Source organism: Carassius carassius, chromosome 29 (genome assembly GCF_963082965.1).
Source record: "Carassius carassius chromosome 29, fCarCar2.1, whole genome shotgun sequence".
NCBI lineage: Eukaryota > Metazoa > Chordata > Actinopteri > Cypriniformes > Cyprinidae > Carassius > Carassius carassius.
The window spans coordinates 7,106,124-7,123,931 of NC_081783.1; the positions used below are offsets into that span (position 1 = coordinate 7,106,124).

At 36.9% G+C, this 17,808-nt stretch overlaps 2 protein-coding genes and 1 long non-coding RNA gene across 3 annotated transcripts in view; 2 read left to right on the top strand and 1 right to left on the bottom strand.

Annotated features, from left to right (window-relative positions):
• Positions 1-17,808, top strand: part of LOC132109516 (uncharacterized) — a 52,168-nt gene that overhangs the window by 17,251 nt on the left and 17,109 nt on the right. The gene's annotated exons all lie outside the window — the stretch shown is intronic.
• LOC132109514 (zinc finger protein ZIC 3-like) lies at positions 2,747-7,714 on the bottom strand. The gene is made up of 3 exons (XM_059515650.1): positions 6,453-7,714; positions 5,322-5,485; positions 2,747-5,083 (listed from the first exon to the last, which is right to left on the bottom strand). The coding sequence occupies exons 1-3, from the start codon at positions 7,450-7,452 to the stop codon at positions 4,901-4,903; spliced, it is 1,347 nt and encodes a 448-aa protein (XP_059371633.1). The 5' UTR covers positions 7,453-7,714; the 3' UTR covers positions 2,747-4,900.
• On the top strand, positions 13,129-17,188 carry LOC132109515 (zinc finger protein ZIC 1-like). The gene is made up of 2 exons (XM_059515651.1): positions 13,129-14,317; positions 15,842-17,188. Exons 1-2 carry the CDS (start codon positions 13,357-13,359, stop codon positions 16,447-16,449), a joined length of 1,569 nt encoding a protein of 522 aa, XP_059371634.1. The 5' UTR covers positions 13,129-13,356; the 3' UTR covers positions 16,450-17,188.

The following is a 17,808-nucleotide window of genomic DNA, read 5'->3' on the forward strand; positions in this document are numbered from 1 at the left end:
CTATCTATCTATCTATCTATCTATCTATCTATCTTTCTATCTATCTATCTATCTATCTATCTATCTATCTATCTATCTATCTATCTATCTATCTATCTATCTATCTATCTATCTATCTATCTATCTATCACAAGCCGTTAATATGACGCAAATTGTACTTTTTAGACATTATTTTCCATCTGTGCTAGCAACCCGCTGCAAATAAGGAGATACGTGAGATAAAATGTCCACTAACAACTAAAATGACGAGGATGGAACAAGTCACGGTCTTAATTCCAAACAAAAAAGGAGTTGGCACTTGTTGGACTTCTGGCAGAAAAATCGTCTTTTCTTATTTAAGGAAGGCTACAAAAAAAAAAAAAAAAATTAGCTACAAAAAAAAAAAAAAAATTAAAATTCATTAAAATGTGAAGGGAAGGCTAGATCAATTTAAACGCAAACATTAGGAATCATCAAGGTAAATGGTGGGTCCAATTGCCTTACTTTAACATTACAAAAGGCTTGCAGTACATCCAAAGTAGATTTTGAAAGGACACATCCTGGATTAACAGTCATATTGTGCACCTTTTCATATTCATCGCTTTTCCTACAGGTGAATAAGCATCGGTAGAGCGCACTGAAAGGGTTAATTGACGTGCAAATTGTCCCTATCTTCCACCTCACTCTGGTATTGTTTGGTAAATAGGAAGTTAAAGACAAATACAGTCAAATTCACTTTTCTTATAGCGTATTGTAGCTACATATGGAGTTTTCTGTATAAATACAATAATACAGTCAGAATTGTATCTATTATTTTACCTACAGATAGCTAATGCCATAACTTCTAAACTACAATGATATTTTTACAGTATGGGGTAATTAAGCGGATAGCCTAAATATTCAGTACATTTTCTGGAACATAACAGCAGTGAGTTTACCTTGCTTGACTACAGGATCCCCTATAGAGTATATCCCCAATTGTTGAACGGCATTGAATTAACTACTGCATCACAGGGCCGCAACATATGTGTTGATATGTGTGTGGCGATATATTTGGGTGTTTCTGTTGTTTGAAAAGTAAAGTATAACCCGGTAGAATAATATCTCACGGTAACATATAGGCGTAGTGCTAACTGCAACCTGCCACCTTCAAGGTAACTCCTGGGTTTATTATGATCGCGCACGCAGTTGCGTAACAAAAAGCGTTTGGAACCTGCTCGTGTCGGTCTATCCTCTTAGACACTCCGCTTAGCCAGCAAAGCTATGAGATTGAGTGCGGCTTCAGGGAGGGCTAGGGAAAGGACCCTAAATTACCTATTAGCCAAAGCGCTCATCCAACCCATAAACAGTTGAACACTTCTACTTAATGCTTACCTCAGTATGTTTAAGTTATATATTAAGTAAATATGTAAAGTAAAATGTATGTAAGTCTATTTAACAACATTGTCTGTTAGACTACAGATTAATTAATCAAAACCTCACATTTCTCGTATCTGCTTGTCCAGCATTTTATTGACAATAGATCTTTTTTCCCTTTTTCTGTTTTTTTTATTCATCCAGCTAACAACCGCCACTTTTCAAACTTCTTCCACGTGACTGCAGCACCAAAGTGTTTTCTAATCGTTTTAAGACTTCGTTATAAACTGCCTGTCTGTCTTCAGACAGGTTTTGTTCAAGGACTGTGCCTTCTCTTATGTGAACCTTACTATAGTTTTAGTTGTTCGCGACAGCTTTAAAAAAAAGTCGAGGTGGCCCATTTAGTCAAGCTTAGAGTGTTTTGGGGTGCCTCGGCAAAAAAGCCAGCGCCATGTTGTGACGTCAGTGCATTTGTCGGATGGACTCTAGCCGATGGCGTGAGGAGAAAAATGGTAAATAGAAAATGTGAAATAGAAAAAACTGCGCTTGCTCAGAAATCTAAAAAGATTCAGTTTAAATGAATTTGTAAAACTGTTTATATTTGAAGATGGGGGTGGGTTTGATATGAGGGTGGAGTGTATGGGGGTTGGGCTAAAATACTGCATACCAAAGCGAGGAAGGAGAAAAGAGCCCAGCAGGTCCTCTAAAAATAACGGTTGCCTATATAGACTTTAAATCGTGAACTTGACTCAGTGAAAAATATATTTTGTGTGTTCACCACGTACACTTTTATTGATTCGTGTTTCTAAATATGGGTTATTTTTATTCGTATTAGTTTATAAATATAAGGCTGTTCAATATTTTGTATACGTTTTTTATAATTTATTTTAAATTCTGCAGCAATGTCTGAATTAGTGCTGCACTGTTAGGCTATATATTTTAATACTTTTATTTAAAATATAATAAGTCTTTCTGTAGTGCAGTGGAATAAAACAAATATGCATTCTGCCACTGGTGCAATTTCTCTTGTTTTTACCACACGTTTTGAATGAATTTCTGCCAAGCCCAGCCTACATAATTGAAATCGAGAGAATGGCTTATACGCTATAGTGTATCTCGGCAGAAAGTTTTCAAACTTAAAATTAGCAGGGTTCTTGGATGTGTACCACACAAGGTTCCAAGACAGGTCCTGAAATAATGTTCTAAAGACGGCAGTTAATCTGCATTAACAGTACACAATTCAGAACTTTTTCGTCCCTCAAAGAAACAGGATGCTAAGATGGCGGCATCTTATTGTCAAGTTCAAGTGTGTTGTTGTTTCGTACCGTTAGAGTAGGGCGTATAAGTTCACGGTTAGAACCAGAGAAGAATAGCAAAAGAAATAAATGAAAAAGAAAAACTGAGGTCTTCATTTGTGACATTTCAGAATTTGTTTTAATTCCAGTCAAAAACTTGTTCACATTTTGTCATAAATAGTTTGTTAAACAAACCAACAAACAATAACCCTACTTCGAAAGAAAGTACAAGATTTTGCTGAGTTTTGAATAGGTATGTTGTAGTAACATCGTTTGCCTCGAAAATGGCACAGTGACACAGTTCATCAGTTAAACGTGCTTTTCAGGAATAACTTGATGCGTGACCCATTTCCACGAGAAAATGTCACAGAATCACATTCAAGCTCCATTTGTACATCAGATCTGTATGAGATCAGGGCTGAAGATACATCGAAGGTGGCTGAAATAAATCTTTCTTCTTTTTAACATAACGTATAGAAAATAGTATATAAAACATATATTCATTAAATTATTTAAATAAACGTATTTATATATCACGTTACTCACGAGGTACTGTATTTTTTATGTTTGTTTTCAAAAGTAGCTAGTGCTGGTGGTTTGAAATCATGTTCATAAGCACAATATCTTTATATGCATAATTTTTGTCTCTTAAAAAATATGTAACAATGCAACGCTGTAACTCTTGGTGTCACTGAACACATATTTTCCCTCACTTTTCCACCTTAAAAAGTTCTAGTACTCTTAATGCTAAATTTCATTCACACATACAGTTCCATATCTGGAAAAGTTATTCACATAAAACAAGCAAATGTGTAATCAAAGTTTTCTATATGTTATACCACAGTATTCATAACCAACAACACGCTATATTCACAGAATAACTACATTTAAAACAATGCAAACTGACAGACAAAACGTTTTATTTTGAGATAACTGTTGTGACATATCATTGCTCCTCTGACACATTAAACACAGACTTGCATCCACAAAGACAGTTCTGCAACCATCAAAAATGGAATACCATACTGATTCAAATGGCTGTACCGCAAACCCCAAGAATATAATGTATTTAACACTGTCACACAAGTTCAAAGTTGATGCATGAATGAAAGCTATATGCTATTGCATGGTGTATCTGATCAGAAATTGGCGTGTCGATGAAAACACTGGTCAGTGGGCCTCTCGAATTTGTAAGTGTTCCTTATAGAGATGTAGTCTATACTCTGATGCTAAGAGTAAATGGGAAAAAAATGTCATTTTGATAAGAACCAGAAACTCTCAATATTACTTCATTGCATGACTTTAGTAGAAGAAAAGGAAAAAGGGGAGAAAACAAAAACAATATTTTTTATTTCTTTTTAATACCGGTCCTCATATGAACTTGCGTTGGAAAATGTATACTTGAAACTATAGATCATGTCATGTCATAATATTATTATAATTAATACTTTACGACCCAGATAAGACACATATATTGGTTAAAAAAGATACAATCGTATCGTGGGAACTTTAGAACTGACTCCCTTTTCATCGTTAAAACTGGTTATTGACTCAAAACTGTACAGTCTTGTTAGAAAACATTTCCATAAATATCATTTAAGATTCGGCTCTTTCGCCGATAATTAAATTACAAATTGATAAATATGAAATATGGCATCATGGATATGTATTTACATCATTATTAACAAAGGCAACGTTATATTCAAAGGTAACAATCGTAAGCTAATACCACATTTCTCCACCTGAAAACGGACTTGGACAACAGATTTGACTCCATCAAACAAGGAAATACATTCACGAGTAGGCTATATACTTATTTATGATTTATTATTTTTTTGTTCAAGTTCAAGACAAAGACTTTGGCACGTTTCTTAAGACTGTCTGAAGTTTTAACAATCAATCAAAAGGCGATGTGAGTGTCACCTTAATATAAAACACCGTGAAATATTCTTTCTTTGCCATTATTTTTTAAATATTTTTTTTTCTTCAGAAAATACATAAAATGAAAAATAAAATAATCATCTGAAATCTGAAAACTAAAGGAAACCCATTTCTTCTTAGAAAGTGTTATTTTGTTATTTTATGCCTTGCTAGTTTTCTTCGAACTCGGAATAAAGTCAGATTTCGAATCCTGAGAATGGACGAGGCCTGCTGGCGAACTCTCATCTTTTCCTGTTGTTTCAATGCCATTTTGAACGCCATAGCGTAAATAGTTTTTTTAAAGGTTACTTCAACCTTTTGGTACACCATTTGAGAGTCTGCTTGGAGCTTCAAACGTACCATTCGTTAAAATTAGGCGGTAGTCCATCGCTGTGTGCAGATGTATTTCGCACTGCAGACGTGGGTGTTTTTGTCGGGTCTTCAGTGTTCGCAGAAACCAGCACTGGCGGCGTGGAGGACTCGTATCCAGAGCTAGCAGCTGGAGACGACTCTGAGCCTTGTGATTCATGTACCTTAAATTACAACGTTGATAGATGTGTGACATACAGGAGGAAATAGCACGCTTGTTTTACAAGGTTAAACTTTACGCTATGTCTAGGATTTCTGATCTCGGTTATACATTTGTGAACCAAAATACAGAACAATATCAGGCCTGCTTAAAATGTATGTAAACGCATTGTTTTGTTAATGCATTTTGGGTTTATCTAAGTGGTTACAACATATACAATTTTATCAGAAAATATCCCTTACCTTCATGTGTTTCCTGAGCGAGCTTGGATGTGTATAGGACTTGTCACACACTTTGCAGATATATGGCTTGTCAGATGTGTGCACGTGCATGTGCTTTTTCCTGTCGCTGCTGTTCGCGAAGCGCCTGTCGCAGCCGTCGAACTCGCATTTAAATGGTTTCTCACCTGCAAGTGAGAGCAAACACTGAAGTTTTAGTAATGTTACTTTTTTTAATAGAGCGGATGTTCAGTACAACTTTCAGTTATGTAATATGCCTTTCGAAATTAACAGGCCGTGTTGCGCTCACGCTAGATGGTTTGGTTGCACATATCACGCTCTTTGAGAGTCCTTGCTGTTATCCCTTATTTTACTTCTCAAGAATCTTTATATTCGTTTTAGCAAACTAACACGCCATGCATTGTCGTGTTTACTGTGTGGCAATTGGTGAACAATTTTTGCACACGTTTCTTCTCTGCCAAGTGTAACCAAAGAATGTTCAACAGCTTGCTATGCATTTCATGTGGATCTCGAAAGGGGTCAGTTATTTAGGCACAAATCCAGCTATCATACCAAATGGAATTCGACCACTTCATACTTTCCCAGACCAATATGTACCACTGTTTTCATGCATCCACAAAACACAAATCCCATGCTACTTCTAACTTTATAGCCACAAGCATCAGGAAGAGCTTCACAAATGCAAGAAGACAGTCCATTCACAAATTAGCTCCACAACAACGCAAGCAGCTTTGCATTTAATTCTTTTCTGTTATTCATCCCCTCAAAGAGATGGAATATGTATACATTTGAACAAAAAATAATTTTGCTCAACCTGAAAAAAGAGAATAAGAAACTAAATTCCTTAATAACGGTCATGTGATCAAAATAATTTTATCCTCCCAAACATTTGACTAATGTAGGCCTATTTAATTTCCCTAAACCTAAAGTGTAGTTAAAGTAGTTGTGGCAATTTTACTCCATACTTTAAAATTAATTCAAAAGCAAATGCACTTTTGTGCATTTTTAAAGAACTGAAATTTACGTAGAACCTCGCTGGAATATTAATAAATACATATTTTTTTCCAAAACCAGTGGGTTAAGCAAAAAAAAAAAAAAAAAAAAAAAGGGAGAGGGGGGGGGGGGGTGCCTTACCTGTGTGAGTTCTTTTGTGAATTTTAAGATTTTCTGATCTTGCAAAGATTTTCCCACAACCGGGGAATGGACAAGGGAACGGTTTCTCTCCAGTGTGCACTCGGATGTGATTCACCAGTTTGTATTTGGCCTTAAAGGATTTCCCCTCTCTCGGGCAATCCTCCCAGAAGCAAATATGATTACTCTGTTCTGGGCCGCCAACGTGTTCCATTGAAACATGTGTCACCATTTCATGCATTGTGCTGAAAGTTCTGTCACAAGTCTTTTTAGGTCTGTTCATCTGATTCTCATCTATCCACTTACAAGACATTTCTTGCTTAATAGGCTGCCGCATGTATCTGAAGAAGGCCCCCGGACCGTGGTGTGTGGGTACGTTCATCCCCATGTTCATATTGATGGGATGGTTGTAGTTATGAAGCTGAGCGGTGCCGTAAGGGTCCGTTCGAGGGCTGGCCACAGGTCGGTACGGATCTGGACGGCCAAAAATGTCCCCGCGTAAACCCAGGTGCATTTGACTGTTTACAACATGTCCTCCCGGTGAAGTGTGGCTCACGCTCTGGTCATGAAGTCCAGGAAACAACAGATGTCCCGGGTTGTCCGAAATTCCGGGGGGCCCGTGTAGACTCCCAGCAGAAGCGGCAAAGATTCCATGCTGGGCACTCGGCGGCGCGGTCTCTCCGATGCCTGCGCCCCTGTTTCTGAAGAGAAAGTCCCTGGTCGAATTGAATGCTCCACCGGCGTAAGAACCAACTTGTCCTCCGTGGTGGTGTCCGAGCGCGGCTGCGTATCCAGTAGCTTGCGGGGTGAACGCTGAGGACTGGCTGGAGGCGATATCGTGAGTAACGGGACTTATCTTGAAGGCAGCCGAGTGAGATGAATCTGCGAATGGACTGAGCCCCAGCCCGGGGTCTCGGTTTCCCAAGTCATGGTGTCTAGGCGTTCCGAACCCCCCTACTCCTAGTGAAGGGAACTGAGGAGCGCTATCAAGGAGCATAGTCATTGGGCTAAATAGAGAAAAAAACAAGTCAAAAAGAAAAAAAAAAGGTATGAGAAACCCCAATTTAGTGGAGTGAAGTGGCTAACGGTAAACTGAGCACAATTTCACGTAGGCTTCAATAAAGAAATCTTGAATTGAAAAACGAAAGGATAATCCCGGGTCTCGATAAACGGGAGGAAAACTCCCGTAACTGGGATCCGTGAGAAAGAGGATCAAACTTCCCCCCCTTTCCAAGCGAATGATGTCCTTGGACTGATAAAGTCAATCACTCACTCCTTGCACATAAATGAGCTCGGGAGGCAGCACTACGCTGACCAATGAGAGCACAGCGCTTCCTTTCACACGTGACAGCTAGGAAGGGTGCTAATTGGCTGCGCGTTCGTTGATTGGCATGGTTTAGTATTGAAAATGGCAGTTCGTTTCAGTGAGTAGATTTGATTGGTCGCTGTTGGTATTATTTGCAGGTAAACCTACGGGACTTTATTTCTGGTCAGTAAGAGAGGCTTGTTAATTTCCCGTGCTTAGCACGTCAGCTGTTCCCAAAGTTACATAAACTTTCAGGAGTTGCTTGACAATTCATTTATCAAAATAGCCTACACTTTCCCGAGCCTCTTAAAAAAAGTGAAATAGATAAAAAAAAAGGTCAAAAGTGACTTAGCTAATAAAATATCGCAATTTTTTAAATTATTTTTGTAGTCTAAATGAAGATAATTCATTTGTAAATCTCTCTCTCTCTCTCTCTCTCTCTCTCTCTTTATCTATCTATCTATCTATGGCAAGTATATGCGTCCATCAGTTTAGTTTTTCTTGGATTAGTTTTTTTTTTTTTTCTGAAATCACCTTATACAGTTGTAAATTTCCTGAAGCCGTAAAATGGTGAAAAATATACATCGGACTGCAGAGTGTAGAACTCAATAATAAGAGTCAAAGAATATGTTGGTAATTATAAAATCCCCAGGATTTCTTTTTTTTTTTTCATGGCGAAAAAAAAATCTTGCTATTGAGGAAGTTTGCTAGTGACTCGCTGCAGGACACACAAAATCTGATCAAGTTCAGAGACGCGTTGAGTGTTTCAAGGAGCGCCTTTTATACCTCCAAGCCATTTCACGTTCCCTCTCCCCCTCAATCTCTCCTCGAAAGGAGTTCCCTTTTATATTTTAGAGATTAAAAAACAAAAATCTTTAAATCAGCTCTTCATTCCGGTTTAGTCATCAGCTATCACGCTTTCACTTTCAGCATTTTCTACGAGAGAAAAAAAAAGCATAAGCTACAGCGACCTATTCTAATAGTTTGAAGGTGAGTAGTCTAATCCATTTTTCATTAGATGCGTTATAAAAGTGCCCTGTTGAACTTTTGCATGCTGTATTTAGTTAATAATCTAAATCGTGTAGCCTAACTTTTAAACATATAATAACAAAGAAAATTTAAAACGTTTAAAAAAAAGTAATTTCACATAAAAACATTTTAACAGAATTTAGTAGTAAATGTTTAATGGTTAACTGAGTTATTAGAATAGCGTGTGCTTTTCGCATATACATACATACATATATATATATATATATATATATATATATATATATATATATATATATATATAGTAGTGTGTATGGTATAAACCTATTTAAAAAGTCACACAAGTTTTAAAGGTTACTGCTAGCAATATAGATCTCCAGTTATTCTCCTAATCTTTCTTCAAGCTTTATCCCCCCTCCTTTCTGCTCTCTTTCTTTCTTTCTGCCCCTATCTATTTCTCTATCTGTCGTAGCCTACAATAGCACACATGCGAGTATGCTGTACCGCCGGACGGATTTACAGCGATTGTTTTTTTTTTTTTAAGGATTCACTGTTGGAAGTGAGATAGCTACGGTTTCTTACCTTCCACTATAGATGTAGGCCTAGTTTGTCTGTTTAAATGTGGACGCGCTTAATATATTATGTGACATATTCATTTCCAGGCGTGGCTAGGAAATAAGTTCTTAAGGACGTTCTTCGCTTTCTCCGTTGCAGGGAATTGTTCAGTTATTTTACTGAACTTATCTACTGCACTGCAACTCTAGCCAAAGGGCAAATGAGGGCAAGAGACGTTTTTAACTCAAGAGGGCATAGTACGTTATTTTACATTGGACTACTGAAAATTGAAAGGACTTAAAGGCCTATAATTGCATTGACCAGAGCTATATTTCGACCTATTATTTGAGGTATAGTCAAATAATGTTTCGTCAGAATAATGCGATGAGCTCCAGCTCCCGCCCCCTTTACTAGACCATGTCTTCATTTTTTTAGTCAGAGCAGAATTAACTGGAAACTGCTGAAAGTTAAACTCTTGAAAATGATGAATCGGGTTAATACACAATTATCAAGCTCAGTAGTGTATAGCATCGTTTACAGATAAAATCTTGATAATTAGGCTATATGTATAGATAGTGTTATTCTGTTTATTCATTCATTCCAGTTGTCAATCTCACATTAAATTATTACATACTTAAATACATATAATAATAATAATAATAATAATAATAATAATAATAAATTTTCACTGTTTAGCAACAGCAGATGGAAATATGGAAATCGTCATCCTTTCATATAGGGAGATTATATTAGGGGTAGTATTTAAATCTTTAATTTTATTTTGAGATTGGCCTATTACTTTTATCTTTTATCTTCTCGTTCTTATATGTATATGCAGACACATGGCTGTATATCCGTGTACGTATTCCTTAAATATTCAAAAGTATTTAGCTTGTTTTCTATTAGCTTTATTGAGGAGTGGGGTCTATTTAGGCTATCTCAAACATTTAATCAGTATTGAGTAATGAGATAACTGTGGTACCTTCAATTAACATGTGTCTGTATAAACTTTAACGAAGTTTAGCACAAATGACTGGAAATTAAATTTGTCGAGGCGTTACGCATCTGCTTATTAGTGAATGCAAACTGCTGTTGCCAGGGTAGACTATTGTGCCCTGCTGAGTCCTAAAAATCAGAGGGAAAAATGGCGTTAAAAGTGTAGAGTCCGTGTGTTCGGTGCTTTTTTCCTACTTAAATTTCACTCAGTTTGTCTCTGTTCTCCACTTAGTTTGCCCATCTAAATTTACCTACATTCAGCCCCTAACTTGTAAAGCTGAACACCCGCTATGTTTATTGCAACTTTTTTGTAGTTTTAATACTAATATATTACACCGAATATATTCAGCCAGCATTGGTTACCATGTTTTACTATTACTTTACTTTATTTCATTTTATTTATTTTTAAATTCTCAAAAGCAATGTATGGCTTTACTGGTGTCTTGATATGAAATGAAGATAAAGCTACATTTGTAATTGTACAAAAATAAATATATTATGCAAGGAAGAGAGGCACTTTACATTTTGGCAAAATATTTAAAGTACTATATTTAGATTTGTAGAGCATACATAATTTACTGTTTCATAATACTCTCTACTTTCAGTTAAGTTTTCTTCTTTAAACCACTTTGATAAGACTTTGACTATGGATACATCGAATTGATATAAGTGTTTGTTGACTATATTTAGTTTGTGCACTGTAGGTCCCAAAGACAAATCTGTGACTATGTGAACTATAGATGTATGTATATGATAGAACGCAGAAAAACAATATTCAGTGTCCTATACAATACCTAATAACTTTTCTCTTATGGTCATTCATTTATGATCTCTCTCTCTCTCTTTCTCCATATGTATTTAAAGATCATTGTACTAACTCATTTATTGGAAGTCTTTATTATTGTATATTAACAGAATGTGTGTAGAAATGCCTTTCATCTTTTCCAGTAATGAAGAAAGAGATTAACCAGGAAGAGTTGCTGTGTGGTGTGGGAGAAGCGACTGAGTTTTGTTATACAAATTAATGTCTGCCTTTGATTGTTCTCTATGCTCTGTTATGGTGTAGGATATCATAGTTAGGGAGATTTATCTAAAAACTGCATTGCAACTCATTACATATAAAAGTATATATTCTTGGACTTTTCTGGTCTTTCTTGTTTTATATTATGTTTGATATGACCCTGTTCATGTAAAAAGAATTGTGTTATTTACTGTTAATTATGACTTGATTGTGAATACAGTTCCTGTAACCTCAGTAAATATTGTCTTGTAATATTTACTCTATCCAAGAACTTCACATGTGGGAAGAATTATATTATTAAATAACCCAAGTTTATGCCCACTCATTAATAGGGTGGTGGGGGCTTGGAGACAGTCTTCAGAATAAATATATTAATTACTTTCTTAAATTCAATATGTTGTAAGGTAAGTGAACAGTATCCCTGGTTTAAAAGTTGTTCTTTAGATTCTAATTCACATAATTAAATTCTGATCTTAATACGTCAACATTTGTGTGGTTATTTAAACATGTTTGAGTTGGCCCTTTAAAAAAGAATAATTTGACGGTCCACACTATGATGCTGTCACACTTTTGACAGTAACTGTGAGTACACCACAAACCTGTTTTCATTTTTATTCGTTTAGTAGTGACAGGTGCAAAACATTCAAAATAAGCGAATACATTTCCTTCTTAGATGGCAGGTCATCTTGGGGTTGTAAGGGTTAAAGCTTTAAAGCATTCTTGTAACCTCGAAAGTCAAAAGTCTATTAACCCTTGCATATTCCACGTACAATTGACGTTAAATTTAGCTATTATGCTATATTGACGTAACCCTAGTTTTACTGTGGCTCATTTTTACGCATTTATTATTATTATTTATTAATTAGATACATTATTTATTAATGAATTTCATTCACCTATTAAATTTTATAAATAAAGAAAAAAATGTTCATTCAAATATTCGATAAAAATGCACGCCTAAGTACATCCAATAAAATTAATCTAATCTTCACTAAACAAATAATAGACCTTCACATTCGGAACGATACCTTTTACAATATGGGATATTTTTATGTGCATTATAATCAAATAGTGCCCCACGAATTTCCCCCGAAGTGTTTAATATAAAATATTACGTCATTTTACATAATTAATAACAAATAATATTTCCCTGAACTTTTGCATGAAAAACAAACAGTGAAGTTTCTATGTCACATTTACCTTTAGCTAAATAAGCGTAATCTTTAACTTAAAAATAAATAAAACAATGTAAATATTTATTAAATAAATAATATAATAATAATAATAATAATAATAATAATGATAATAATGTATCCTGTGTACAATGAAAACCAGTATTATATCTACTGGACCGAGTAACACCAAAGCATATTCAATTTAATTAAAGTTAAACAACAATATTAAATATTAAAACCGACATTCTGGCTTGAAAGAGAATTTTGATTTCGTTGCTTAACTCTGGTTATTTCTATTCGATGTTGAAAACACTGTTGCACAGCATTAGTAGCACAGACTTGCTTATAATGTATATAGCTATATGGCATTTAAACATTTCTATATCTTAGCCAACAATACCGCATTCGGCACTCTCAAGTCACAGAACAGCCAATATCTGGCAGTGCGCGAGCGGCACATATCAAAGCATTTTCACTGAGAAATTTGAAAACGGAGTCGTGTGGTGAACGCCTGCGTGTCCCTTTTAAAACAAATCCAGGGACTGTCAATCATCGCGCATTCCGACCAATCCCAAAGCACCGTTTTTTAAAAGCTGGTTTGCCTGCTGTGCTTTTATATTGCAGTATGGCCTGGTTCGGAGCATTTTACTACCACGGTTATTGCCACAAATCAAGAGGGCAAAGTGAACGGCATGGGACTCACACCAATCTTTACGAACCGGGGTCCTATTCCTGCGTCTGAGAGGTTTACTGGCAATAACTGCACATGCAGATGATGCAGCGGGGGAAATGGGGAAGAGTTTTGTAGGTAAATCGTAAACGTTAGAGGTTGGTTGATTTACCAAGACCTCAGCCAAGCAACAAAACATGACAAGCCTGTCGCGGTTTAGTGGCTGCCCTCTTTCTTGCGTCAACCCTGGGGAGAGCAATACTGAACCCAGCGTGGTGCTGCCACCTTTGGCAGAGGAGCACATGGGGCACCCCACTGGCAGTTCCTTAAAACTCTGCCCCTCGCAAAATTTGCGAGACTACCACGAGACGAGGGCCAGTGCATTTGTTGACCACTCGGTTACCCATTTTCCAGACACTGGATACACCAGTCATCGCTTAGAACCCAGTCCTAGGGGCATTATCATTGGGACAAATCTGTCAGCAGCAGGCATGCCACCAGTAACTGATCAGCTGGCTCCGAGACCTAACCAACATGGCAATATTGGAAGGTACCGTGACCTCCACAGCTATAGGGATGGCAGGAGCCAGGCTTTCTTCAACACGTATCAAGAGCAGGCCCATGGTTCGTCAGACGCAACCCGAGATCTCAGCAGCCAAATGATGTTGGGTCTTCCCGGGGATCTTCTCTCTCGAACGCACCCATACGGGCAGTCGGTCAGTGGCCCCAGGGCCAACAGCCAGCAGTTAGTCACCCAGTTCCTGGAGTTCTATAAGCCTCTGAATATGGCCATGCAGCGAGGAGGGGGTGACGCCTTCCTCAGGTGCTCCAGACAGAACCCAAAGCACGAGCTGGTGTGCAAGTGGAGTGACGGCCAAGAAGGCACTGGCAAGCCGCCCTGCGCCAGGAGTTTTGGAACCATGTATGAACTCGTCACCCATATGACGGTTGAGCATGTCGGAGGACCGGAGCACTCCGACTACGTTTGTCACTGGGAGAACTGTTTAAGAGACAGAAAGCCTTTCAAAGCCAAATACAAGCTCGTCAACCATATCAGAGTGCACACTGGAGAAAAGCCCTTTCCCTGCCCTTTTCATGGATGTGAAAAAGTTTTTGCCAGATCTGAGAACCTCAAGATACACAAGAGAACGCATACAGGTTAGTTCATTATAATAATAATATTAATAGTAATAATAGAATGACAGGCTTCAAACTTATGGAATTGTTTCTAAACCCCTTCTTTTTTTTTGTAGTGTTTTGCTTAACATTGTTCAAAAACAAAATTAATTCATTAAGAACTGCCAGGACAGAAAAACTGGTCAAAACGTAGGCTACTGTTTGATTAATTGTTCCCAAAGTAACACTATAAAATATATACCGTATTTTATTTATTGATTTTTATTTATTTATTTTTGCTGTTCACGAAACCTGCTTTTGACAATAGGTTGTCAAAACACGTCATGATTAATTTATGTTCATAATGTTTCGGCATATAATTTAATGTAAAAGTTTGTACACAATAGAATTAAATTTTCTACAGCCTGTGCCAGACTTTAATGTGGACTGCGATTAAAGCATTTATTTATATAAAATGAAACCTATTTTTTGTTCGAACATTTGTTGCTCATATTAGAGGGGTGATTTATTTTATTTTATTTCGTTTTCAGAAACTTTCGAGCTGGTGAAAATCAGTCCACAGGCCAGTTGTTTGGGTGCCTCTCATTCATGCAGTGAAAATAAATAAATAAATGCCGGGGCACCGGAGAGCTGTGACGTAGCGTTTACGCAAGGCACAGCTGAATTCTTTGCCATGGTAGAGTGCACCCGCTCGAGCTAAGCTCTGCAAGCTTCGAGTCAACTACACTTGAAACTGACGTCACATTAATCCTTAGAATGCTATCTGTATAAATGGCCAGTTCATGTGTTTTTGTTTTAAATGATTTAACCATAATATATGATTTATAAATAAAAAAAGATTTATCGATATGACTGTATTTATTAAAGACATGGTTAACTTTATTTTTCTCGCTAGAAATTAATTAAACTAGGAATTCATCTTTGGCTTAGGACGCATTTAAAAATATGAATTGGGTCGATTCGCAGAATATCTGCGAATATTAGCAAATATATATATGTTTTAACTGAAAATAGAAATGTTAAATTAATCACCGATTCCATACAATTATTTATAAGTGAATTGTTTACTATGGGTTAATAAAACTAATGAAATTACACTGCTATGTTCATAATTTAAAAATTCTCTATTTTATTTTTATAACTCTGAAAGCAGTTTGACTTAGCCTAAGCTATATGCATTTGAGGTTCATTATAAGCTAAATCTGATTTAGCTCGTGTGAACCATGATTTTTAAATTAGCAGCTATTGCATGAAAACAACTGACTGGAAAACATGACTATTTTTAAGAATGATAAGAAAGAGGGATTTCGATTTGTCAAGTTTTGCACGCACAAGAGTGTTACCTTTAACAAAGTTCTGTCCTCGCCTGCTATACTGTTGAATTTGTGGAGCAGCACACTTTTTTAATTAAATGTATTTTTTTATTTTTTTGGTATAACATCCTGCATAACACATCTAATGACACCATGCACTCAGAATTGATGAGCCATGGTTGACTGTACATCCCACCCGTAACTCGCGTTTCCCCCTCCTCTGCCCGTTTAGGTGAGAAACCGTTTAAATGTGAGTTTGAGGGCTGCAATCGGAGATTTGCAAACAGCAGTGACCGGAAGAAGCATTCTCACGTTCACTCCAGCGATAAACCCTACACGTGCAAGGTCAGAGGCTGTGAAAAATGTTACACTCATCCCAGCTCCTTGCGCAAACACATGAAACTCCACTGCAAGGCCTACATCGCCAAAATCGGCGAAGACGACGAGCACCTTGTAGAGGCCAGGTCTCCTGAGGTAGCGGAACAGCAAGACACGCCCGCCTCTACCACCGTGACGCGAACGATGACGACTCCCTCCCTGTCTCCAGAGACACGAAATGAGTCGACTATGAGGTCACGTTTCCATCACACCTTTGAAAACAGTTTGGACTATATGGCGCACAGGCCACAGTCCCTTTTGGACCCTCTGTTGCTACAACGGGGCAGTTACAGACCAGAGTCTGTACAATATTCGTGCAGCCAACCAAGTCATTCGTTCGCACCTAGCCATAGAACTTTTGCGACCAACTCACCTTTTCAGAAAAGTCTGGTGAATGGCTGGTACACGTGTCATAGCGCCGTGGACACATTTTCACCCAAACACTGTAACAGTGATTTATAATGTCTTTAATTCGGGCTTGTTAAAGCATTGACGGATGACAGCTGAAGTGTTCCTCTTCATGTAATATTATGTCCTACAGGTTTAAATATGAGCGTGCAATTTGTTACTGTGAGCTTTATCTGTTGTACATTTATGTTCTTGTATTGGTGAGACGTCGGTGACTAAACTGTAAATAGCTTACTATAAAAGTAAAGAAAAAAGTTGCCAAAATATAATTCACATAGAAAATGTCTACAAACAAATGGAGTAGAATTTATAGGTCGAAAAAATAAAGTAAGTTATTTCTGCACAGGAAAAAAATTAATGGCGTAGTCTACTATGAGGTTCTGTAGAGGCAGGGCCTCTGTCAATGTGATGTATAATGGAAAGAAGAGGTTTATCTCTTGAAAAGTGATGATACAAGTTAGTAACGTGGCTTTTTTTTTTTTTTTTGTAAATTACAACTTGGATTTTACATGCGTTTTCTGTCACAGTTGAAATGTTGGTCGAAGATTAAAAATATCGTTTGTCTTGATGTGTGTGAAGGTGAACCCATCATTGAACGATGCCTTTGACAAATTATTTGGAGATTTTCACACTACACCACCAATGAGTGAATTTTATACCTTAATACGTTTGTGGCAATTATTATAGACATCAACCCCCCTTCATTGTGAAAATGTTTAATTAAGATTCTACTGTGTACTGTACAATTAATTATGCATTCTAAGTTTCATTAAAGTATCTCTATTCTCTTTGATCAGGCGTGTGATTTAAACTCTATGCTTCTCAAAGGAAACGTACACGACTTGGATTTTATCTGTATGTGCCAGTTTATTTAATGGATAGGCATACCTATGCGTTTTTTTTTGTTTTTTTTTTGGAATGAAATTGCATAACGAGAATCTTTAGAAACCTACTTTTAGTGACATTCAGACTTTTGACTGGCCTAATGTCTAAAACAATTGATTTAAAAAAAGTTAAAACTATGATAAAGTAATTGTTTTCCGTGAAGGATTTCACGGCCGAAGTTGCCTCACCTCGAATGAACTCCAGCAGGTTTCGAATTTATCGTTATTTTCTTTTCAGTTTAATCTCCTATGCAAACTCTGTTGTTATAATTTTTTTGGTATTAACTTTATTTTCTATAAAACTGCAGTTCAGCATCACACGGCATAAATAAAAGTGCAAGCAAGGCCTTGTACTTAGAATCGCACTGATCAGTGAAACTCCAACCTGCACTCACTTACGCTGCTTCATACACTGTTTCGGTAGACTTCTCACTTAATTTCAGCGTGCTAGAGCATTTTATGATCGTACATAGAACTGTCAATGAACTCAAATCCTGTTCTGTCAAGTACAAGTCGTCTGTAATCTCAC